Source organism: Lagenorhynchus albirostris, chromosome X, assembly GCF_949774975.1.
Source record: "Lagenorhynchus albirostris chromosome X, mLagAlb1.1, whole genome shotgun sequence".
Taxonomy (NCBI): domain Eukaryota; kingdom Metazoa; phylum Chordata; class Mammalia; order Artiodactyla; family Delphinidae; genus Lagenorhynchus; species Lagenorhynchus albirostris.
In genome coordinates this window covers 79,514,573-79,541,356 of record NC_083116.1, presented here as the reverse complement: position 1 = coordinate 79,541,356, position 26,784 = coordinate 79,514,573, and the positions used below count along the sequence as shown (strand labels likewise).

General features: G+C 38.4%; 1 protein-coding gene across 2 annotated transcripts in view; it reads right to left on the bottom strand.

The window, feature by feature from the left end:
- Positions 1–26,784, bottom strand: part of ARHGEF9 (Cdc42 guanine nucleotide exchange factor 9) — a 191,646-nt gene that overhangs the window by 91,472 nt on the left and 73,390 nt on the right. For both annotated transcript variants that reach the window (XM_060137028.1, XM_060137027.1), the window contains exon 3: positions 5,193–5,384. In XM_060137028.1, coding sequence (XP_059993011.1) covers positions 5,193–5,384 — 192 coding nt within the window. The remainder of the gene's footprint in view (positions 1–5,192; positions 5,385–26,784) is intronic.

The following is a 26,784-nucleotide window of genomic DNA, read 5'->3' as shown; positions in this document are numbered from 1 at the left end:
TAGCTCTTCTCATGCTAATGATGACAAAAGGTAAGTTAGCAGCAGAATTCTTAAATTGTTAGTTTTCTTTTCTTCTTTTATTCAGGATGTCTTTTTTTCAAATTAAACAAAACCATTAAAAAATAAGAGGATGACAGGAAGAAGACTATTTGCAACTTGGAAAACTGACAAGGGATTAATATCTGGAATATACAAGGAACTCCTATAAATCAGCAAGAAAAATATGAGAAACAATGGGAAAATTGGCAAAGGATGGGAACAGGGCCTTGAATGTCCAGGTGGTATAGATAGGTAGGGCCTAGAGCAGCCAGAAATCCCTGGGCTGGTCACTTCAGGCCAATGAGCTGCCTCATCCTTTTACTTTAGTATGCTATAAAAATATTACTGTTTTATACAATGTATTATTTTCGATGTATACACCAAGATGTAAAGACCATTGGAAATCATCAGAATAGGCAATTAACAGAAAGAAAAAAAACAGTAAGTTTGAAAACTCCAGGCTTAAACATATCAAATGCAAATGTCTTGAAGCTATAGTATGATAAACTCTATTAGACCTAGGAAGAATTTCTTGATGGTGAAGGGTATAAGACAGTAATACGAATGACTGAGGAAAGCTAGTTCCAGCTTTTCTGGACGCATTTGAGGACAGAATTTATTTCATAGATATCAGATGACTGAGATGATCTTCCTCAGAGAGGCAGATGAGGCAACTTTATAAGGCATATTTAACTTTGCTTGCCCTGTGTCTCAGTCTCCCTGATCATAATATTATTTCTAAGATTACAAGAGGTAATATCACCAATCATTGGTCAAGGTGACCTAGAATTAAGCCAGTACTCTTTTATCCCACTGTCTGGATTTAGAAAGAAGAATGTCATCTTTTCAGAGAACTCATTAAAAAATATATTTTCTTTTACTGGCTTCACTGAATAACTTTGATAAAAATAACTCTATTTCCTACTTCCTCATTTGTAAAATGAAGGTATTGTAACTTAAATGTTTGTGAGGCATTTTCTGTTCCCAGGAGTAATTAGTAAATGAATGAATGAATGAATAAATAAATTAATAAATATTTTCTAATAGATAGTGACTTTTTCCTATACTGAATGCAGTATTAAGTGATCTCCCTTAACCTACAGAAAGAGTAGATTATGCCTTGTTAACACATTCATGCCTGAGTAAGACATGCCTCCATGGGTATCAAGGAGGAAATGGCAAAACATGCAGAATCATGGATCACTACCACAGCGTTCTTTAGTGAAAGCATACCTAGATCTCACAGAATCAGAGAAAGTAAGAGTCAGACAACACTTAAAGAGCAACTCTACCAACCTGCTAATTTTAGAGTTGGGGAACAAGGTCCAGGATGGAAAAGATTCACCTGACATTCCTCAGTCAGTTTGTGACTAAGGTGGGACCTGAACCTGGATGGAACTCCCAATTCTGGTTTTGATATTCTTCTTATAAATCATATTGTTCCTCATAGCTTTTGGTTTAGGTAACACAACCCTGAGCTAAAATACTGCCTTCTGGCCCATCAAGACACAGCTTTCTCTACCCTTCTTTTGCTCTAGCTAAATGTTCCTTTGACATCTGTGGTTGAAGGATGGGACAAAGAGATACTTCCCATTCCCATTTAAACTCTTAGCTTCAGCATCAAGAATAATAAAGAGATATGAAACTTGCAGAACACCAACAAAAGCTTTGCTTAGGTTGGCTGGATTAGGCAATTCCTCAGAACAGGGTCGTAGCACTCTCTCTTTTGGAAGGATAAATACTTGCATTGCTGTTCTGAGCCCATGCCCTGTAGGAAGAGGCCAAGATGTTTGGTAGTTGGGAACAAAATCCTTCTAAGACTAAGACTCCCACTGGGTCAGTGCCTGAGAACTCTGGGAAAGTAATTTTGCCTATTAGAGACTCAGACTGTTGATCTAGAAAATAGGAATAACAATAACAACCTATTTCCTGTCTGAAAATCAAATGGCATAAGATGTGAATGTACTTTGCCAAAATAGTACATGCATGTGAGCACTTATATTTAATTCCAACTTCCAAAAGTAGTTATTGAGCATCTACCATCTGCCAAGCACTGTGCTAGATGTTGAGGATGTATCAGTAAATCAACAAAAAAAAAACCCTTTCCCTCATGGAATTTACTTTCTAGTAGGGGAGAAAGGCAATAAACAAAACATAAAAGCAAAATATATAATAAGTCAGAAAGCAGTAAGTGCAATGGAGAAAAATAAAACAAGATAGTACATGGTTACAATTTTAGATAGAATAGTCAGGGAAGGTCTCAAGGCGATGATATTTGAGTGAAGCCTTGAAGGAGGTGAGAAATGGAGCCACATGGACATTTGAGGGAATAGTGATTTAGGCAGAAGGGAAAGCCAGTGGAAAGGCTATGAGGGGGGAGTGTGTCAGGCCTTTTTAAGGAACAGCAATTAGGCCATGTGTCTAAAGTAGTGAGAGCATGTGGGAAAAGAGCAAGAGATGAAGTCACAGAGGTAAGGAAGGGTTGATCACACAGGGCTTTGTAAGTAATAATGGGAATTTTGGCTTTTACTCAGGAAGGAAAGGTGAGCCATTGGAAAGTTTTAAGCAGAGGAGTGATATGAAGGACTTAGGTATTGATACCATCCCTTGGCTGCTGGGTAAAGACCAGACTGTACTAACTTGTATTATAGACCTTATGACATTATAAGATAGCTATCATTTAAAAAAGTTTTTTATTGAGGTATAGTTGATTTACAATGTTGTGTTAGTTTCAGGTGTACAGCAAAGTGAATCTGTTATACATATACATATATCCACTCTTTTTCAGCTTCTTTTCCCATATAGGCCATTACAGAATATTGAGTAGAGTTCCCTGTGCTATACAGTAGGTCCTTATTAGTTATCTATTGTATTAGTAGTGTGTATGTGTCAATCCCAATCTTCCAATTTATCCATCCCCTGCCTTACCCTGCAGTAACCATAAATGTATTTTGTACACCTGTAACTCTATTTCTGTTTTGTAGATAAGTTCATTTGTAGCCTTTTTTAAGATTCTACATACAAATGATATCATATGTTGTTTCTCTTTCTCTGTCTGACTTACTTCACTCAGTATGACAATCTCTAGGCCCATCCATGTTGCTGTGAATGGCATTATTTCTTTTCTATGGCTGAGTAATATTCCATTTATATATGTACCACATCTTCTTTATCCATTCCTCTGTTGATGGACATTTAGGTTGCTTCCATGTCCTGCTATTATAAATAGTGTAAGATAGCTATCATTTTACAGCAGTGCTCCTCAAACTTTAATATGTATTGTAAGTCAAATGTGAACCTTGTTAAAATGTAGATTTGAATTCAGGTCTGGAGTGGAATTAAAGATTCTGCATTTCTAACCAGCTCCCAGGTGATTCAGATGCTATTGGTCTAAGGCAGAACAGTTTGAGTGTAGGAGCTATGTCCAAGGCCTAGCAAGGAGCAGAACTCCACTAAATGTTTGTGGAATGAATGACATATCAGCGGTTTGATGCCCAATGCCACGTAACATATTCGAGAGGGTAATTAAAAAATATATCAACCATTTGTATGGAGGTAGGAGGAACAGAAAAAGATAAAAGAGAGACAATGATGGATAGGTGAATAGATGAAAAGGGAAGGAAGAAAAGGAAAACTACCTTTTCCCAAATACTTACAATATTAGATTTACTTCATTTCCTCAATAAAGTTAAGAGGTTGGTAAAATGAAGCCTACTGGACAAGTCATAAAATCAAAGGTTAGAGGAGTTAAGAGGCACCTTCAAGGCCACAGGGTTAATTAGTGACTAAGTTAAGATGTGAAAGCCAGCACTCCATGTCCACAGAGCCCTTGTTCTTTCTACCCTACCTTACTGCCTTGGGGAAGGGGGAGGAGATAACCTTTAACCTGTCTGGAAGGGGTGAAAAAATGAATTTAGGTGAAGAAAGTTAAGGCCCAAAGTCCATGGTCTTGATCTTTTCAGAGCTGCACTGTCCGATGTGGTTGCTATTAGTCACGTGTGGCTATTTAAATTAAAATGAAATAAAATTTAAAATTCCATTTCTCAGTCATACTAGCCACATCTCAAGTGCTCAACAGCCACAGATATCTGATCAGTGGCTACTGTAATGGAGACTGCAGATACAGAACATTTTCATCACTGCAGGAAGCACTGCTTCCTATTAGGCAGCACTGCTCTAAAGAAACAAGAACTTTGAAAAATGTCAGAGCTATACCATTGATTACAGAGTGGGTCCTGGACCTAATCAGTAGGGCTGGAGGACAGAAAGTAGGACCTGATCTCTTATCTGGAATAAAGGGGATGAAAATATTCAAGGTAGAGTTTTTCACTGGGTCAAGCATAACGCTATAGTGTGTGTGTGTGAGAGAGAGGGAGGGGGGGAGAGAAATCCTTCTAAGAACATTATTTTCTCTATCTCTCATTGGTTTTCTCATGCCGTTTAGTAAAAGGTCCTTTGAAAATGCCAACTTGTCTCTGCTGGACTCAAGGCAGTGTGAGAAAAAAAAGGTTCTCATCCTCACTCCGGTCAGAAAGATGGAAGGGATGGAGTTAGACAATGTGGAGCCACAGTCCCTGGAGGGCAGAGTGGCATAGTGGAAGACAAGTATTACCAGGGATACTTGCAAAACATAGAGATTTCCGTGTTTTATCCCAGGCTGAGAATTCACAACTTTGCGTGGGGGGTGGGGTCAAAGAGGGCTGGAATCTGCATGCTTAACAAGCTAGCCCAGGGACTTTGGTGCACACTCAAGTTTGTAAACCACTGGCTTGGCAGGAAATGTGTTTTGCTGTAATGAAGTCAGGCCCTTACATGGGGTGGCAACAACTGGATCAGAAAACAAGAGGATAGGGATAGAGTTTCCGGCAGAGGGGACAGAGGGAGGCAGAGAGAGAGGGTGGGGAGAGGGAATATGAATATGAAAGTTAGACAGATAGGTAGATAGCAAAAAGGGGAGAAATAAACAGAGAGACTGAGAAACCCCAAGGGAGGAGTCTCACCCACAGAACAGAATCTACGAGGTTAGTCAAGCTGTGTTTCCTAATATCTTGGGATTTTCACAGGTACGGCCCAGGAAGCTTGTCATTTCTTCATGGAAGTACCCTCTACCCCACCCTGAGTGCCCTCACATGCACCATCATAGCTGGGCCTACCTCACAAATGTCCTTTAGGTGCTTGATGTAATGACGCTCGGTGCTCATGATCTCATTGATTACGTTGGCTCGCATCTGGTCCCGGTTTTGGAGTGGCCGGCCCAGACAAAGGCAGTCTGAGTTGGGGTCCAGGTGCCCATTCTGAACGTCACTGGGCCCTTCCTCCACCCCATCCTCCTGGTTCACCCAGAGCTGTAGAGGCAGGCAGAAGAAGAATAACAGGTCAGCTTCCTTCTTTGAGAAGTTTTCAGCCAAGAAGAAAAAGGACAAACTAAATTATTCAGGTATTCAGAGAACCTTCAATCAGAGCCCTATTAAACTGAATGCCTGGCCTGGCTCTAGGGTGACTTGCTGGTCCTAGGCATGAGTCTATTCCTCTCTAGGCCTATGGTGACCTATCCATAAAATGGAGGGTGGAGAAGAGTAGGACTAAACCATCTATAAGTGTCTTCCTGGCTAGGAAGGTTTCAGAGGAGAAAAGAGTTATGGCAAGCAGAACTCATTCATGCTGGAGCATATCTAGGCAACACAGCTGTGTCAAAAAATATGTATTAAATTACACATCTTGGGAGGAGAGGTGTCCAAGATAGTGACATAGGAATACCCTTAGCTCACCTCCTACCACAGACACACCAAATCTACACCTATATAGAGAGCAATTCTTGAGGGCTGATTGAACAGCCATTGCACATAAAATGACCAGATAGAAATGAGAGGTAAAGGTGGAGACATGGTATATGTGGGAACCACACCTCTGTAGTAGCAATTTGCAGTAGGGATAGGTATTGCTGGGGGGCATAGGCACAGACTCACCTACCTTGGGAAACAGGAAAAACATAAAACCCAGCAGGTTAAAGAGCAGACTCACAGACTTAGAAAACAAACTTATGGTTACTGGGGGGAAGCGTTGGGGAGAGGGATAGATTGGGAGTTTGGGATTGACATGTACACAATGCTGTATTTAAAATAGATAACCAACAAGGACCTACTGTATAGCACAGGGAACTCTGCTCAATATTCTGTAATAACTTAAATGGGAAAAGAATTTGGAAAAGAATAGATACATGTTTATGTATAACTCAATCACTTTGCTATATACCTGAAACTAATGCAACACTGTTAATCAAATATACTCCAACATAAAATAAAAATTAAAAAAATAAAAATAAAATAAAGAGCACCTAGACTGTATAGTAATGAAAATTCATTTACTAACACTAGAACTTCTGCCAAATGGGCAAATAACTGCTGGAACCCCCAGAGGCAGTGCAACTAAGGAACACAAACAGAAATCTTTCTGTGCAGCTGCACAAGCCGCAGATTAAATCCCCGAGATCAGCTTGGTAAATCCTGTGTCTGTGGAATACCTGAATGGACGAGTGGTCCCACAACAGAGACTGGTGTAGGCTTCCTAGGAGTGGACTATGGGGGGTAAGTAAACGTGGGAGTCGGGCCAGGTCAGAGTGTGAGCTGGCCCCACAGTGCCCACAGCAGGTCCAGAGACCCACCTATAGGTATTGGAGGGCTTCCAGGGGAGGTGGAGATTGGCTCTGGCTCACTGTGGGAGCAAGGACGCTAACAGAGGAGGCCCCAGGAAAATATGATTATTACTATTATTCATTTTTGTTTGTTTCATTTTATTCAGTTGGTGGTGGTGTTGCATTTATTATTTTTTCTTTTATTTTTAATTAAAAAGTTTTAAAGATATATGTTAATTTTTCTATTTTTAATTTACTTTTTTGTTGTGTTAGAGTTTTTTTCTTGTGTTCTTTGTTTTTTATTTATTTTTATTTTTTGATTGTTTTATGTGTATATTTTATGTTTTTTTGCATTATTTGTTTGCTCTATATTTTTATTTTTAATTTTTTGTTTATGTTAGTCTAGTCCTAACTGTTCTCATTTTTAAATTCTTTTGTGTCTTTGTTCTATTGGTATTTTTATTTATTTTTTTCTTTATTTGTGTGTGTGTGTTGTATTGTTGTTGCTCTGCTGTAGGTTCGAGGTAGTTTTTGCTATTATTTTTAACATCTTTATTGGAGTATAATTGCCTTACAATGTTGTATTAGTTTCTACTGTATAACAAAGGGAATCAGCTATATGCATACATATATCCCCATATCCCCTCCCTCTTGCGTCTCCCTCTGTCACTCCCTATCCCACCACTGTAGGTGGTCACAAATCACAGAGCAGATCTCCCTGTGCTATGCGGTGGCTTCCCAATAACTATCAATTTTACATTTGGTAGCATATATATGTCAATGCTACCCTCTCACTTCGTCCCAGCTTACCTTTCCCACTCCCTGTGTCCTCAAGTCCTGTGTCTGCATCTTTATTCCTGTCCTGCCCCTAGGTTCATCAGAATTGTTTTTTTTAAATCCATATATACGTGTTAGCATACGGTACTTGTTTTTCTCTTCCTGACTTACTTCACTCTGTATGACAGACTCTAGGTCCACCCACCTCACTGCAAATAACTCAATTTCATTTCCTTTTATGGCTGAGTAATATTCTATTGTATATATGTGCCACATCTTCTTTATCCATTCATCTGTTGATGGACATTTAGGTTGCTTCCATGTCCTGGCTATTGTAAATAGAGCTGCAATGAACATTGTGGTACATGACTCTTTTTGAATTATGGTATTCTCACAGTGTATGCCCAGTAGTGGGATTGCTGGGTCATATGGTAGTTCTATTTTTAGTTTTTTAAGGAACCTCCATACTGTTTTCCATAGTCATGTATCAATTTACATTCCCACCAACAGTGCAAGAGGCTTCTCTTTTCTCCACACCCTCTCCAGCATTTATTGTTTGTGGATTTTTTGATGATGGCCATTCTGATTGGTGTGAGGTGATACCTCATTGTAGTTTTGATTTGTATTTCTCTAATGATTAGTGATGTTGAGCATTCTTTCATATGTTTGTTGGTAATCTGTATATCTTCTTTGGAGAAACGTCTATTAAGGTCTTCTGCCCATTTTTGGATGGGGTTGTTTTATTGATATTGAGTGGGATGAGCTGCTTGTATATTTCAGAGATTAACCCTTTGTCAGTTGTTTGGTTTGCAACAATTTTCTCCCATTCTAAGGGTTGTCTTTTTGTCTTGTTCATGGTTTCCTCTGCTGTGCAAAAGCTTTTAAGTTTCATTAGGTCCAATTTGTTTATTTTTGTTTCAATTTCCATTTCTCTAGGAGGTGGGGTGGGTCAAAGAGTCTCTTGCTGTGATTTATGTCATAGAGTGTTCTGCCTATGTTTTCCTCTAAGAGTTTGAGAGTGTCTGGCATTACATTTAGGTCTTTAATCCATTTTGAGTTTATTTTTGTGTATGGTGTTAGGAAGTGTTCTAATTTCATTCTTTTACATGTAGTTCTCGAGTTTTCCCAGGGCCACTTAAGGAAGAGGCTGTCTTTTTTACATTGTATATTCTTGCCTCCTTTATCAAAGATAAGGTGACCATATGTGTGTGGGTTTATCTCTGGGCTTTCTATACTGTTCCATTTAACTATATTTCTATTTTTTGTGCCAGTACCATACTGTCTTGATTACCATAGCTTTGTAGGATAGTCTGAAGTCAGGGAGCCTGATTCCTCCAGCTCCATTTTTCTTTCTCAAGATTGCTTTGGCTATTCAGGGTCTTTTTGTTTCCATACAAGTTGTAAAATTTTCCATCCTAGTTCTGTGAAAAATGTTATTCGTATTTTGATAGGGATTGCATTGAATCTGTAGATTGCTTTAGGTAGTACAGTCATTTTCACAATGTTGATTCTTCCAGTGCAAGAATATGGTATATCTCTCCATCTGTTTGTATTATCTTTAATTTCTTTCATCAGTTTCTTACAGTTTCTTTGTATAGGTCATTTGTCTCCTTAGGTAGGTTTATTCCTAGGTATTTTATTCTTTTTGTTGCAGTGGTAAATTGGAGTGTTTTCTTAATTTCTCTTTCAGATTTTTTGTCATTACTGTATAGGAATGCAAGAGACTTCTGTGCATTAATTTCATATTCTTCTACTATACCAAATTCATTGATTAGTTCTAGTAGTTTTCTGGTAGCATCCTTAATATTCTCTAGGTATAGTATCATGTCATCTGCAAACAGTGACGGTTTTACTTCTTTTACGATTTGGAATCCTTTTATTCCTTTTTCTTCTCTGATGGAGGTGCCTAAAACTTCATAAACTATGGTGAATAATAGTGGTGAGAGTGGGCAACCTTGTCTTGTTCCTGATCTCAGGGGAAATTGTTTCAGTTTTTCACCATTGAGAAAGCTGTTTGCTGTGTGTTTGTCATATATAGCCTTTATTATGTTGAGGAGGTTCCCTCTATGCCCACATTCTGGAGAGTTTTTATCATAAGTGGGTGTTGAATATTGTCGAAAGCTATTTCTACATTTATTGAGATTATCACATGGATTTATCTTTCAATGTGTTAATATGCTGAATCACAATGATTGATTTGCTTATATTGAAGAATCCTTGCATTCCTGGTATAAATGTCACTTGATCCTGCTGTGTGATCCTTCTAATGTGCTGTTGGATTCTGTTTGCTAGTATTGTGTTGAGGATTTCTGAATCTATGTTCATCAGTGATATTGGCCTATAGTTTTCTTTTTTTGTGACATCTTTGTCTGGTTTTGGTATCAGGGTGATGGTGGCCTCATAGAATGAATTTTGGAGGGTTCCTCCCTCTGCTATATTTTACAAGAGTTTGAGAAGGATACGTGTTAGCTCTTCTCTAAATATTCGATAGAATTCACCTGTGAAGCCATCTGGCCTTGGGCTTTTGTTTGTTGGAAGATTTTTGCTCACAGTTTCGATTTCAGCGCTTGTGATCGGTGTGTTCATATTTTCTATTTTTCCTGGTTCAGTCTCAGAAGGTATTACTTTTCTAAGAATTTTTCCATTTCTGCCAGGTTTTTCATTTTATTGGCATATAGTTGCTTGTAGTAATCTCATGATCCTTTATATTTCTGCAGTGTCAGTTGTTCCTTCATTTTCATTTCTAATTCTGTTGATTTGAGTCTTCTTTTCTGTGTGTGATGAGTCTGGCTATACGTTTATGAATTCTTTTTTTCCCAAAGAATCAGCTTTATGTTTACTGATTTTTGCTATTTTTCCCTTCATTTCTTTTCATATCTGATCTGATCTTTATGATTTCTTTCCTTCTGCAAACTTTGTTTTTTTAATTTTTGTTCTTCTTTCTCTAATTGCTTTAGGTGTAAGGTTAGGCTGTTTATTTGAGATTTTTCTTGTTTCTTGAGCTGAGATTTTATTGCTATAAACTTCCCTATAGAACTCTTTTGCTACATCCCGCAGGCTTTGGGTCATCGTGCTTCACTGTTATTTGTTTCTGGGTATTTGTTGATTCCCTCTTTGATTTCTTCAGTGATCTCTTGGTTATTTAGTAGTGTATTTTTAGCCTCCATGTGTTTGTAATTTTTACAGTTTTTTTCTTGCAGTTAATATCTAGTCTCATAGTGTCGTGGGCTGTAAGCATACTTGATACAAATTCAAATTTTCTTAAATTAACCAAGGCTTGATTTGTGATCCAAGATATGATCTATTCTGGACAATATTCCATGACCACTTGACAAGAAAGTGTATTCTGTAATTTTTGTATGGAATGTCTTATAAATATCAATTAAGTCCATCTGGTCTAATGTGTCATTTAAAGCTTGTGTTTCCTTATTTATTTTCATTTTGGATGATCTGTCTACTGTTGAAAGTGGGGTTAAAGTGCCCCACTATTTTTGTGTTACTGTTGATTTCCCCTTTTTGACTGTTAGCATTTGCCTATGTATTGAAGTACTCCTATGTTGAGTGCATAAATATTTACAATGGTTATAACTTCTTCTTGGATTGATCCCTTGATCATTATGTAGTGTCCTTCTTTGTCTATTTAATAGTCTTTATTTTAAAGTCTATTTTGTCTGATATGAGAATTGCTACTCCAGCTTTCTTTTGATTTCCATTTGCATGGAATATCTTTTTTTATCCCCTCGCCGAGTGGTATTACATGGGGCCAGGAGATTAGTGGTGGTCCAATGACCTGGACTCGGCTCCCCACCTCACAGGTTCAGGCCCAACACCCAGCTGGAGCACCAAGACCCTGCCAGCCACATGGCTCAGAAGAAAAGGAAGAAAAACAAACAAACAGATATAACCCCAAACTACATAGTAATAGCAATACTAAACAGACAAAATCACACAAAGAAACATACACACATGGAATAGCTTCAAGATGGTGGAAGACTAAGACGTGGAAATCACCTTCCTCCCGACAAATACATCAGAAATAAATCTCCATGTGGAATAACTCCTACAGAACACCTACTGAACACTGGCAGAAGTCCTCAGACTTTTCAAAATGCAAGAAACTCCTCACATACCTGGGTAGGGGAAAAGAAAAATGAAAAAAAACAGAGACAAAATAATACGGACAGGACCAGCACCTCTGGGAAGGAGGTTGAAGGAGGAAAAGTTTCCACACACTAGGAAGCTCCTTCACTGACTGAGAATGGGGCTGGGTGGGGGGAGGGGAACTTTGGAGCCAGGGAGGAGAGCTCAGCAACAGGGGTGAAGAGGACAAATTGGAGAGATTCCTGCGCAAATGATCCCTGGTGACCTGCACTCACAAGCCTAAGAGGCTTTTCTGCTCACCCGCCAGGGTAGGTGGGGGCTGGGAGCTGAGGCTCAGGCTTTGGAGGTAGGACCCCAGGGAGAGGACTGGGGTTGGCTGCATGAATACAGCCGGAAGGGGGCTGGTGCTCCACAGTAGGCCAGGAGCGAGTCCGGGGAAAAGTATGGAACTGCCAAAGAGGCAAGGGATCATTGTTTTGCCAGGCACGAGGAGAGAGGATTCAGAGCACCACCTAAACCAGCTACAGAGTCAGGCACGTGCCATGGCTATCAGTGTGGACACCAGAGATTGGCATGAAATGATAAGGCTGCTGCTGCAGCCACCAAGAAGCCTGTGTGCAAGCACTGGTCACTATCCATAGTTCCCCTTCCAGGAGCCTGTGCAGCCCACCACTGCCAGAGTCCCGTGATCCAGAGATGATTTCCCAGAAAAGCACAGAGTGTGAATTGTCATGCTAGCCTCTGATGCCACAGACTTACACCCAATTTCGTACCCCTCCCTCCCATGGCCTGAGTGAGCCAGACCCCCTAATCAGCTACTATTTTAACCCCGTCCTATCTGTGTGGGGAACAGATGCCTCAGGCGACCTGCATGCAGAGGCAGGACCAAATCCAAAGCTGAACCCCAGGAGCTGTGCTAACAAAGAAGAAAAAGGGAAACCTACCCCAGTAGCCTTTGGAGCAGTGGATTAAAACTCCACAATCACCTTGATGTACCCTGCATCTGTGAAATAACTGAACAGATGATGAATCATCCCAAAATTGAGGCGGTGGACATTGGAAGCAACTGTAGACCTGGAGTTTGCTTTCTCCATCTAATTTGTTTCTGGCTTTATGTTTATTTTAGTTTAGTATTTAGAGTTTATTATCATTGATAGACTGGTTTATTGATCTGGTTGCTCTCTTCCTTTTTTTAAAATATATATATTTTTTCTTTTTTCTATTTTTGGGAGTGTGTAGGTGCATGCTTCTTCATGTGATTTTGTCTGTATAGCTTTGCTTTTACAATTTGTCCTAGTTTCTGTCTGAAGTGTGTTTTCTTTCTTTTTTTTTTTTTTTTTTTTTTTGCTGTACGTGGGTCTCTCACTGCTGTGGCCTCTCCCATTGCAGAGCACAGGCCCCAGACGCACAGGCTCACCGACCATGGCTCACAGGCCCAGCTGCTCCGCGGCATGTGGGATCCTCCTGGACCGGGGCACAAACCCACTTCCCCTGCATCGGCAGGTGGACTCTCAACCACTGCGCCACCAGGGAAGCCCCTTTCTTTTTTAAAAAAAAATATTTTAGCACTTGTTATCATTGGTGGATTTGTTTTATCGTTTGGTTGTTTTCTTCTTTCTTTTTTTAATATTTTTTATTTTAATAATTTTATTTTACTTCTTTCTTTCTTTCTTTTCTTTTCTTTCTTTCCTTTTATCTCACTTTACTTCTGAGCCATGTGGCTGACAGGGTATTGGTGGTCTGGCCGGGTATCAGGCCTGTGCCTCTGAGTTGGGACAGCCGAGTTCAGGACATTGGTCCACCAGAGACCTCCCATCACCACATAATATCAAACAGCGAAAGATCTCCCAGAGATATCCACCTCAACGCTAAGACCCCACTCCACTCAATAACCAGCAAGCTACAGGGTTGGACACCCTAGGCCAAACAACTAGGAAGCAGGAACACAACCCCACCCATTAGCAGAGAAGCTACCTAAAATCATAATAAGATCAGAGACACGAACACACAAAACCGGATGTGGTCCTACCCACGAGAAAGACAAGATCCAGCCTCATCCACCAGAACACAGGCACCAGGCCCCTCCAATAGGAAGCCTACATAACACACTGAAGCAACATTAGCCACTGGGGGCAGACACCAAAAACAACAATGATTATGAACCTGAAGCCTGAAAAAAGGAGACCACAAACACAGTAAGTTAAGGAAAATAGAAGCCAGAGGAACACACAGCAGATGAAGAACCAAGGTAAAATCCCACCAGACCAAACAAATGAAGGGAAAGTAGTCAGTCTACCTGAAAAAGAATTCATGTTAATCATAGTAAAAATGGTTCAAAATCTTGGAAATAGAATGGTGAAAATATAAGAAATGTTTAACGAGAATCTAGAAAAAATAAGGACCAAACAAACAAGGATGAACAACACAATAAAAGAAATTAAAAATCCACTAGAAGGAATCAATAGCAGAATAACTGTGGCAGAAGAATGGATAAGTGACATTGAAGATAAAATAGTAGAAATATATACTGCAGAACAGAATAAAGAAAAAAGAATTGAGGACAGTCTCAGTGACCCCTGGGACAACACGAAATGCACCAACTAGCGAATTATAGGGGTGCCAGAGGAAAAGAAAGGGACTAAGAAAATATTGGAAGAGATTATAGTTGAAAACTTCCCTAATATGGGAAGGAAATAATTAATCATGTCCAGGAAGCACAAAGAGTCCCATACAGGATAAATTCAAGAAGAAACACGCCAAGACACATAATACTCAAAGTATCAAAAATTAAATACGAAGAAAAAATATGAAAAGCAGCAAAGGAAAAACAATAATAACATACAACGGAATCCCCATAAGGTTAACAGCTGATCTTTCAGCAAAAGCTCTGCAAGCCAGAAGGGAGTGGCAGGACATATTTAAAGTGATGAAATGGAAAAACCTACAACCAAGATTACTCTGCCCACCAAGGATCTCATTCAGATTCAATGGAGAAATTAAAATATTTACAAAGAAGCAAAGCTAAGAGAATTCAGCACCACCAAACCAGCTTTACAACAAATACTAAAGGAACTTCTGTAGGCAGGAAATGCAAGAAAAGGAAAAGACCTACAATAACAAACCCAAAACAATTAAGAAAATGGTAATAGGAACATTCATATTGATAACTACCTTAAATGTAAATAGATGAAATGCTCCAACAAAAAGACATAGACTGGCTGAATGGATACAAGAACAACACCTGTATATATACTGTCTATAAGAGACACACTTCCGACCTAGGGACACATACATACTGAAACTGAGGGGATGGAAAAAGATATTCCATACAAAGGGAAATCAAAAGAAAGCAGGTGTAGCAATTCTCACATCAGACAAAATAGACTTTAAAATAAAGTCTACTTCAAGAGACAAAGAAGGACAGTACATAATGATTAAGGGATCAATCCAAGAAGAAGATACACCAATTGTAAATACACATGCACCCAATATAGGAGCACCTGAATACATAAGGCAAATGCTAACAACCAAAAGGGGGAAATGAACAGTAACACAATAATTGTGGGGGACTTTAACACCCCACTTTCACTAATGAACAGATCATCCATAATGAAAATAAATAAGGAAATACAAGCTTTAAATGTTACATTAAACATGCTGAAATTAAGTGATATTTATAGGACATTCCATCCAAAAACAACTGAATACACTTTCTCCTCAAGTGCTCATGGAACATTCTGCAGGATAGATCATATCTTGGGTCACAAAACAAGCCTAGGTAAATTTTAAAAATACTGAAATCTTATCCTGTATCTTTTCTGACCACAGCACTATGAGACTCGATATCAATTACAGGAAAAAAATTGTAAAAAATACAAATACATGGAGGCTAAACAATACACTACTTAATACACAAGAGATCACAAGAAATCAAAGAGGAAATCAAAAAATACCTAGAAACAAATGACAATGAAAACACAATGACCCAAAACTGATGGGACGAAGCAAAAGAAGTTCTAAGAGGGATGTTTATAGAAATACAATCCTACCTCAGAAAACAAGAAACATCTCAAATGAACAACCTAACCTTCACCTCACGCAATTAGAGAAAGTAGAACAAGAAAAACCCAAAGTTAGCAGAAGGAAAGAAATCATAAAGATCAGATGAGAAATAAATGAGAAAGAAATGAAGGAAACAATAACTAAGATCAATAAAACAAAAAGCTTGTTCTTTGAGAAGATAAACAAACTTAATAAAATATTACCCAGACTCATCAAGAAAAAAGGTAGAAGACTCAAATCAACAGATTTACAAATGAAAAAGGAGAAGTAACAACGAACACTGCAGAAATACAAAGGATCATGAGAGTTTACAACAAGCAACTATATGCCAATAAAATGGAAAAGCTGGAAGAAATGGACAATTTCTTAGAAAAGCACAAACTTCTGAGACTGAATCAGGAAGAAATAGAAAATATAAACAGACCAATCACAAGCACTGCAATTGAGACTTTGATTAAAAATCTTGCAGCAAACAAAAGCCCATGACCAGACGGCTTCACAAGCGAATTCTATCAAACATTTAGAGAAGAGCTAACACCTATACTTCTCAAAATCTTCCAAAATATAGCAGAGGGAGGAACACTCCCAAACACATTCTACGAGGCTACAATCACCCTGATGCCAAAACCAGACAAAGATGTCACAAAGAAAGAAAACTACAGACCAGTATCACTGATGAACATAGATGCAAAAATTGTCAACAAAACCGTAGCAAACAGCATCCAACAGCACATTAAAAGTATCATACACCATGATCAAGTGGGGTTTATCCCAGGAATAAAAGGAGTCTTCAGTATACACAACTCAATCGATGTTATAAGGCACTTTAAACAAATTGAAGGACAAAAACCATATGATCATCCCAATAGATATAGAAAAAGCTTTCGACAAAATTCAACACCCATTTATGATAAAAATCCTCCATAAAGTAGGCATAGTGGGAACTTACCTCAACATAATAAAGACCATGTATGCCAAACCCACAGCCAGCATCATTCTCAATGGTGAAAAAGTGAAACCATTTCCACTAAGATCAGGAATAAGACAAGGTTGCCTATTCTTACTACTATTATTCAGCATAGTTTGGGAAGTTTTAGCCACAGCCATCAGAGAAGAAAAAGAAATAAAAGAATCCAAATTGCAAAAGAAGAAGTAAATCTATCACTATTTGCAGATGACATGATATTATAAATAGAGAGTCCTAAAGATGCTACCAGAAAACCAGTAGAGCTAATCAATGATTTTGGTAAAGTATCAGGATACAAAATTAATACACAGAAATCTCTTGCATTCCTATACACTAATGATGAAAAATATGAAAGAGAAATTAAAGAAACACTCCCATTTACCATCTCAACAAAAAGAATAAAATACCTAGGAATAAACCTACCTATGAATACAACAGATCTTTATACAGAAAACTATAAGACACTGATGAATGAAATTAAATATGATACAAACAGATGGAGAGATATACCATGTTCTTGCATTGGAAAAATCAACATTGTGAAAATGACCATACTACCCAAAACACTCTACAGATTCAATGCAATCCATATCAAATTACCAATGACAGTTTTCACAGAACTAGAACAAAAATTTTCACAATTTCTATGGAAACACCGAAGACACAGAATAGCTGAAGCAATCTTGTGAAAGAAATATGGAGCTGGAAGAATCAGGCTCCCTGACTTCAGACTATACTACAAATCTACAGTAATCAATACAGTATGGTTCTGACACAAAAGCAGATATATAGAGCAATGGAACAGAATAGAAATCCCAGAGATAAACCCATGTACATACGGTCACTTATCTTTGATAAAAGAGGGAAGAATATACAACAGAGAAAAGACAGCCTCTTCAATAATGTGCTTGGACTATGGATAGCTACATGTAAAAGAATGAAAATAGTACACTCCCTAACACCATACAGAAAAATAAAGTCAAGGTGCATTAAAGACATAAATGTAAGGTGAGAAACTATAAAACTCTTAGAGGAAAACATAGGCAGGACACTCTATGACACAAATCACAGCAAGATCCTTTTTGATCCACCTCCTAGAGAAGTGGAAATAAAAACAAAGATAAACAAATTGGACCTAATGAAACTTAAAAGCTTCTGCACAGCAAAGGAAACCATAAAGAAGATGAAAGGACAGCCCTCTGAATGGGAGAAAATATTTGCAAATGAAGCAACTGACAAAGGATTAATCTCCAAATTTTACAAGCAGCTCATGCAGCTCAATATGAAAAAAACAAACAACCCAATCCAAAATGGGCAGAAGACCCAAATAGACATTTCTCCAAAGAAGACGTACAGATTGCCAACAAACACATGAAAGGATGCTCAACATCCCTAATCATTAGAGAAATGCAGATCAAAATTATAATGAGCTATCACCTCACACTAGTCAGAATGGCCATCATCAATAAATCTACAAACAATAAATGCTGGAGAGGGTGTGGAGAAAAGGGAACCCTCTTGCACTGTTGGTGGGAATGTAAATTGATACAGCCACTATGGAGAACAGTAGGGAGGTTCCTTAAAAAACTAAAAATAGAACTACCATACGACCCAGCAATTCAACTACTGAGCATATACACCGAGAAAATCATAATTCAAAAGAGTCATGTACCACAATGTTCATTGCAGCTCTATTTACAATAACCAGGATATGGAAGCAACCTATGTGGCCATTGACAGATGAATGGAAAAACAAGATGTGGCACATATATACAATGGAATATTTCTCAGCCATAAAAATAAATGAAATTGAGTTATTTGCAGTGAGGTGTATGGACCTAGACTCTGTCATACAGAATGAAGTAAGTCAGAAACAGAAAGACAAATACCATATGCTAACACATATATATGGAGTTTAAAAAACAAAAAAAAAGTGGTTTTGAAGAACCTAGGAGCAGGACAGGAATAAAGACGCAGACGTAGAGAATGAACTTGATTACATAAGGAGGGGGAAGTGTAAGATGGACGAAGTGAGAGAGTGGCATGGACTTATATATACTACCAAATGTAAAATAAATAGCTAGTGGGAAGCAGCTGCATAGCACAGGGAGATCAGCTCAGTGCTTTGTGACCCCCTAGAAGGATGGGATAGGGAGGGTGGGTTGGAGATGCAAGAGGGAGGAAATATGGGGATATATGTTTATGTATAGCTGATTCACTTTGTTATAAAGAAGAAACTAACACACCATTGTTAAGCAATTATACTCCAATAAAGATTTTAAAAAAGAAATATACACACACTCATAAAGCTAAAAAAAACAAACAACTAAAAATTAAAAAATAACTAACAGACAGAACCCTAGGATAAATGGTAAAAGCAAACCTAAACAGAGAAGATCACACAAAGAGACATAAACATACACACTCACAAAAAGAGAATAAAGGTAAAAAATAAAAATATATTTAAAAGATAATAAATTTAAAAAGTAAAATTAAATTTAAAAAAAGGAAGAGAGCAACCAAACCAATAAATAAATCCACAAATTATAACAAGCACTAAAATCTAAACTGTGATAAATGTAAAACCATAAACCAATCAGACGCAGAAAGCAAACCCAAAGGCTAAAGTTGCTCCCAAAGTCAACCGCCTCAATTTTGGGAACATTCTTTGTCTATTCAGGTATTGTTCAAATGCAGCATTTTTCAAGTTGATTGTGGGGATTTAATCTGCTTGTCCTCAGGCTGCACGAAGTAATTCCCCTTTCTTTTCTTTGCACAGCTCCTGGGTTTCAGCTTTCGTTTTGGCCCTGCCTCTGCATTTAGGCTGCCCTCAGGCATCTATCCCCTCACAGACTGGAGGGATTAAAGCAGCAGCTGATTAGGGCTCTATTGCTCACTCAGGCTGTATTGAGGGAGGGGTACGGTAGTTATAATTAGAATGCAGGGAGAACCTGTGGTGGGAGAAGCCAGCATAACTTTGTCACAGCCTGAGGCACGCAGTGTGTTCTCCAAGGGGAAGTTTCCCTGGATCACGGGACCCTGGCAGTGGCATGCTGCACAGGTTACCAGGGTGATGTGGGTAGTGACCTGTGCTTTCACACAGGATTCTTGGTGGCAGCAGCGGTGGTGTTAGCCATCCATGCTCATCTTTGCAGTCCGAGATGTTAGCCACATCTTGCACCCATCTCTGGAGCTTGCTTAGGTGGTACTCTGCCTTCTGTGGGCACACAGTGGGAATACTCTCTCCTTGCTCACCGCTAAACAATGGTCTCTTGCCCCTCCAGCAGGTCCAGACTTTTTCCCGGACTCCCTGCTGGCTAGCTGTAGCACACTAGCCCCCTTCAGGCCATCTTCATGCAGCTAACCCTAGTCCTCTCCCTGGGGTTTGACCTGCAAAACTTGAACCTCAGGTCCCAGCCTCCACCTGTGGTGGTTGGTCAGAGATAATCATCTCAGGTTTGTGAGTGCTAGTTAGCACCGATCCTCTGTGAGGGAATCTCTCTGCTTTGCCCTCTGCACCCCTGTTGCTGCACCCTCCTCCATGGCTCCAAAGCTTCCCCCCTGGCCACTCTTCATCTCCGCCACTGAAGGGGCTCCCTAGTGTGTGGAAACTTCTCCTCTTTCACAGCTCCTTCCCAGATGTTCAGGTCCCGTCCCTGTTCTTTTTTCTCTGTTTATTTCTTTTTTCTTTTGCCCTGCCCAGGTATGTGGGGATTTTCCTCTTTTTGGAAGTCTAAGATCTTCTGCCAGCTTTCAGTAGGTGTTCTGTAGGAGTTGTTCCACATGTAGATGTATTTGTGGAGAGGAAGATGATCTCCATGTCTTAACCCTCCACCATCTTGAAGGTCCTCTCTGTTTTTGCTATTTGTCTTGGGTTTCATTTGTTTGTTTTCATTTTTTTTAATTTCATTTTTTTCTTTTTTCTCTGGCCGCACTGTGCAGCTTATGGGCTCTTGGTTGTAGAGCCTGGGATCAGGCCTGAGCCTCCATGGTGGGAGCACTGAATCCAGGACAGTGGACCACCAAAGAATTCATGGGCACAGAGAATATTAATCAGTGTGCATGCTCCCAGAGGTATCCATATCATCACCAAGACCTGTCCCCACACAGCTGCTTGCAGGTTCCAGTGTTGGACACCTAATGCCAAACAACCAGCAAGACAGGAACACAGACCCATGCATCAGCAGACAGGCTGCATGAAGTGGTATTAAGCTCATAGACACCCCAAAACAGTTCACCTGATGTGGCCCTGGCCTTCAGAGGGAAAAGACTCAGCACCACCCACCAGAGCACAGGTAACAATCCCTCCCACCAAGAAGCCTAAACAAGCCCCTGGACCAACCTCACCCACAAAGGGGCAGATACCAGAAGCAAGAAGAGCTATGACCCTGCAGCCTGATGAAAGGAGACAATAAACACAGTAGCTTAGACAAGATTAGATAACAGAGAAATATGTTGCAAATGAAGGGGCAAGGTAAAATCCCCCAAGACCAAATAAATAAAGAAGAAACAGGCAATCTACCTGAAAAAGAATTCAGGGTAATGATAGGAAAGATGATCCAAGATCTCAGAAATAGAATGGAGGTTCGGGTTGAGAAGATACAAGAAATGTTTAACAAGTGCCTAGAAGAACGAAAGGACAATCAGTGGTGAATAGCACAATAACTGAAATGAAAAATAAAATAGAAGGAATCAATAGCAGAAAAACTGAGGTAGAAGAATGGATAAGTGTGTTAGAAGATAGAATGGTGGAAATCACTCCCACAGAACAAAGAAAAAAGAATGAAAAGAATTGGGGACAGTCTCAGAGACCTCTGGGACAACATTAAATGCACCAACATTCGAATTATCGGGGTCCCAGAAGAAGAAGAGAAAAACAGGATCTGAGAAAATATTTGAATAGATTATAGTCGAAAACTTCCCTAACATGGGAAAGGAAATAATCAAGTCCAGAAAGAACAGAGAGTCCCATACAGGATAAACTTAAGGAGAAACATACCAAGACACATATTAATCAAACTAACAAAAAATTAAATACAAAGAAAAAACATAAAAAGCAGCAAGGGAAAAGCAACAAATGACATACATACAAGGGAATCCCCATAAGGTTATCAGCACATTTTTCAGCAGAACCTTTGTAGGGCAGAAGAAAGTTACATAATATACTTAAACTGATGAAAGGGAAAAACCTACAACCAAGATTAATCTACCCAGCAAGGATTTAATTCAGATTTGACAGAGAAATCACACGATATACAGAAAAGCAAAAGCTAAGAGAATTCAGCACCATCATACCAGCTTTACAACAACTGTTAAAGGAAATTCCTTTAGCTCTCCAAGAGCCAAAGGAACTTCTCCAGGAGGGAAATGCAAAAGAATAAAAAGATCTACAAAAATGAAGCCACAATTAAGAAAATGACAATAGGAACATACAAATCAATAAGTACCATAAATGTAATTGGATTAAATGCTCAAACCAAAAGATACAGACTGGATGAATGGATACAAAAACAAGACCCATATATATGCTATCTACAAGAAACCCACTTCAGACCTAGGGACACATACAGACTGAGAGTAAGGGGATGGAAAAAGATATTCCATGCAAATGGGAATCAAAAGAAAGTTGGAGGAGCAATACACATATCAGACAAGATAGACTTTAAAATAAAGACTATTAAAAGAGACAAGGAAGGACACTACATAATGATCATGGGATCAAGCCAAGAAGAAGATATAACCATTGTAAATATTTATGCACCCAAACTAGGAGCACCTCTATAAATGAAGCAAATGCTAACACTTATAAAGGGGAAATCAACAGTAACACAATAATAGTGGGGGGCATTAACACCCCACTTACACCGATGGACAGATCGTCAAGACAGAAAATGAATAAGGAAACCCAAGCTTTAAATGACATAAGAGACCAAATAGACGTAATTTATATTTATGGGACATTCAAACCAAAAGTGGCAGAACACACTTTATTCTCAAGTGCTCACAGACCATTCTCCAGGATAGATCACATCCTGGGTCACAAATCAAGCCTCAGTAAATTTAAGAAAATTGAAATTGTATAAATCATCTTTTCCTACCACAATCCTATGAGATTATAAATCAATTACAGGAAAAAAAGAACTGTTAAAAATACAAACATATGGAGGCTAAACAATATGCTATGAAATAACCAAGAGATCACTGATGAAATCAAAGAGGAAATTAAAACATACATAGAGACAAATGACAATGAATACATGATGACCTAAAATGTACAGGATGCAGCAAAAGCAGTTCTAATAGGGAAGTTTACAGCAATACAATCCTACCTCAAGAAACAAGAAAAATCTCAAATAAACAACCTAACCTTACACCTAAATCAATGAGAGAAAGAAGAACAAACAAAACCCAAAGTTAGTAGAAGGAAAGAAATCATTAATATTAGAGCAGAAACAAATGAAATAGAAATGAAGAAAACAATAGCAAAGATCAATGAAACTAAAAGCTGGTTTTTTGAGATGATAAATGAAACTGATAAACATTTAGCCAGACAGACTCATCAGGAAAAAAAAATGGAGAGGACTCAAATCAATAAAATTAGAAATGCAAAAGGAGAAGCTACAATTGATACCACAGAAATGCAAAGGATCATAAGAGACTACTACAAGAAATTATATGGCAGTAAAATGGACAACCTGGAAGAAATGGACAGTCTTAGAAAAGTACAACCTTCCAAGGCTGAGCCAGGAAGAAATAGAATATATGAAGAGACCAATCACAAATAATGAAATTGAAACTGTGATTAAAAATCTTCCAACAAACAAAAGTCCAGGCCCAGATGGCTTCACAGGAGAATTCTATCAAACATTTAGATAAGAGCTAACACAGAGCCTTTTCAAACTATTTCAAAAATCTGCAGTGGACAGAACACCCCCAATTCATTCTATGAGTCCACCATCACCCTGATACCAAAACCAGACAAGGATATAACAAAAAGAGAAAATTACAGGCCAATATCACTGATGAACATAGATGGAAAAATCCTTAACAAAACACTACCAAACCAAATCCAACAACATATTATAAGGGTCATACACCATGACCAAGTGGGATTTATCCCAGGAATGCAAGAATTCTTCAATATATGCAAATCAATCAATGTGATACACCATATTAACAAATTGACAAATAAAAACCATATGATCACCTCAATAGATGGAGAGAAAGATTTTGATAAAATTCAATACACATTTATGATAAAAACTCTCCAGAAAGTGAGCCTAGAGGACATATCATTCCTATAGGTGAAAAACTGAAAGCACTTCCTCTAAGATCAGGAAAAAGACAAGGGTGTCCATTCTCACCACTATTATTCAACACAGTTTTGGAAGTTCTATCCATGGCAATCAGAAAAGGAAAAGAAATAAAAGGAATCCAAATTGGAAAAAATGAAGTAAAACTGTCACTGTTTGCAGATGACATGATACTATACATAGAGAATCCTAAAGATGTCACCAGAAAACTACTAGAGTTAATCAATGAATTTGGTAAAGTAGCAGGATACAAAATTAATGCACAGAAATATGTGACATTCCTATATACTAATGATGAAAAATCTGAAAGTGAAATCAAGAAAACACTCCAATTTACCATTGCAACAAAAATTGTAAAATATCAAGGAATAAACCCATGTAAGGAGGCAAAAGACCTGTATGCAGAAAACTATAAGATACTGATGAAAGAAATGAAAGACAGTACAAACAGATGGAGAGCTATACCATGTTCTTGAACTGGAAGAATCGATACTGTGAAAATGACTATACTACCCAAAGCAGTCTACAGATTCAATGCAAACCCTATGAAATTACCAATGGAATTTTTCACAGAACTAGAGCAAAGAAAAATTATATTTTGTATGGTAACACACAACAACCCGAATAGATAAAGGATTCTTGAGAAAAGTGGAGCTGGAGGAACTAGGCTATGTGCCTTCAGACTATATTACAAAGCCAAAGTAATCAAGACAGTATGGTGCTAGCACAAAAACAGAAATATAGATCAATGGAACAGGATAGAAAGCCCCCAGATAAATATACACACCTACTAATCTTTGACAAAGGAGTCAAGAATATACAATGGAGAACAGACAGTCTCTTTAATAAGTGGTGCTGGGAACTCTGGACAGTTACATGTAAAAGAATGAAATTAGAACACTCCATAACGTGATACAAAAAAATGAAAAAAAAAATGGGTTAAAGACCTATATGTAACACCTGACAGTATTAAACTCTTAGAGGAAAACATTGGCAGAACACTTTATGACATAAATTGCAGCAAGATCTTTTTGACCTACTTCCTAGAGTAATGAAAATAAAAATAATAAATAAACAAATGCAACCGAATTCAACTTAAAAGCTTTTGCACAGCAAAGAAAACCATAAACAAGATGAAAAGACAAGCCTCAGAATGGGAGAAAACAGTTGCAAATGAAGCAACTAACAAAGGATTAATCTCTAAAATATACCAGTGGCTCATGCAGTTCAATATCAAAAAAACAAATACAACCCTATCAAAAAATGGGCAGGGGCTTCCCTGGTGACAAGGTGGTTGACAGTCTGCCTGCCGATGGAGGGGACACGGGTTTGTGCCCCAGTCAGGGAAGATCCCACATGCCACAGAGTGGCTGGGCCTGTGAGCCATGGCCACTGAGCCTGCACGTCCAGAGCCTGTGCTCCGCAATGGGAGAGGCCACAACAGTGAGATGCCCGTGTACGGCAAAAAAAAAAGAAAAAAGAAAAAAAACACAACATGCAGATGGCCATAAAACACATGAAAATATGCTCAACATCACTCATTATTATAGAAATGCAAATCAAAACTACAATGAGGTGCCACCTCCCACTGGTCAGAACAGCCATTACCAAAAAATCTACAAACAATAAATGTTGGAGAGGGTATGGAGAAATGGGAACGCTCATGCACTATTGATGGGAATGTAGACTGAGAGAGCCACAGTGGAAAACAGTATGGAGGTTCCAAAAAAAAACTAAAAATAGAACTACCATATGACCCAGCAATCCCACTACTGGGAATACACACTGCGAAAACCACAATTCAAAAAGACACATGCATGCCAAAGTTCACTGCAACTCTATTTACAATAACCAGGACATGGAAGCAACCTAAATGTCCATCAACAGAGGAATCAATAAAGAAGATGTGGTACATCTATACAATGGAATATTACTCAGCCATAAAAAGGAACAAAATTTGGTCATTTGTAGAGACATGGATGGACCTAGAGAGGGTCATACAGAGTGAAGTAATTCAGAAAGAGAAAAACAAATATTGTATATTAATGCATATATGTGGAATCTAGAAAAATGGCATAGATGACCCTCTTTGCAAAGTAGAAACAGAGACACAGAGGTAGAGAGCAAATGTATGGACACCGAGGTGGAAAGGGGGATGGGAGGAATTGAGAAATTGAGATTGACACATATACACTATTGATATTATGTGTAGAATTGATAATTACAGCCAATATCGTCCTCAATGGTGAAAAACTGAAAGCATTTCCACTAAGATCAGGAACAAGACAAGGTTGCCCACTCTCACCACTCTTATTAAACATAGTTTTGGAAGTTTCAGCCACAGCAATCAGAAAAGAAAAGGAAATAGAAGGAATTCAAATCAGAAAAGAAGAAGTAAATCTGTCACTGTTTGCAGATGACATGATACTATACATAGAGAATCCTAAAGATGCTACCAGAAAACTACTAGAGCTAATCAATGAATTTGGTAAAGTAGCAGGATACAAAATTAATGCACAGAAATCTCTGGCATTCTAACATTAGAATCTCTGGCATTCTAGAATCTCTGGCATTCTAACATTCTGACACTAATGATGAAAAATCTGAAAGTGAAATCAAGAAAACACTCCCATTTACCACTGCAACAAAAAGAATAAAATATCTAGGAATAAACCAACCTAAGGAGACAAAAGACCTGCATGCAGAAAATTATAAGACATGGATGAAAGAAATTAAAGATGATACAAATAGATGGAGAGATATACCAGGTTCCTGGATTGGAAGAATCAACATTGTGAAAGTGACTATACTACCCAAAGCAGTCTACAGATTCAATGCAATCCCTATCAAACTACCACTGGCATTTTTCACAGAACTAGAACAAAAAATTTCAC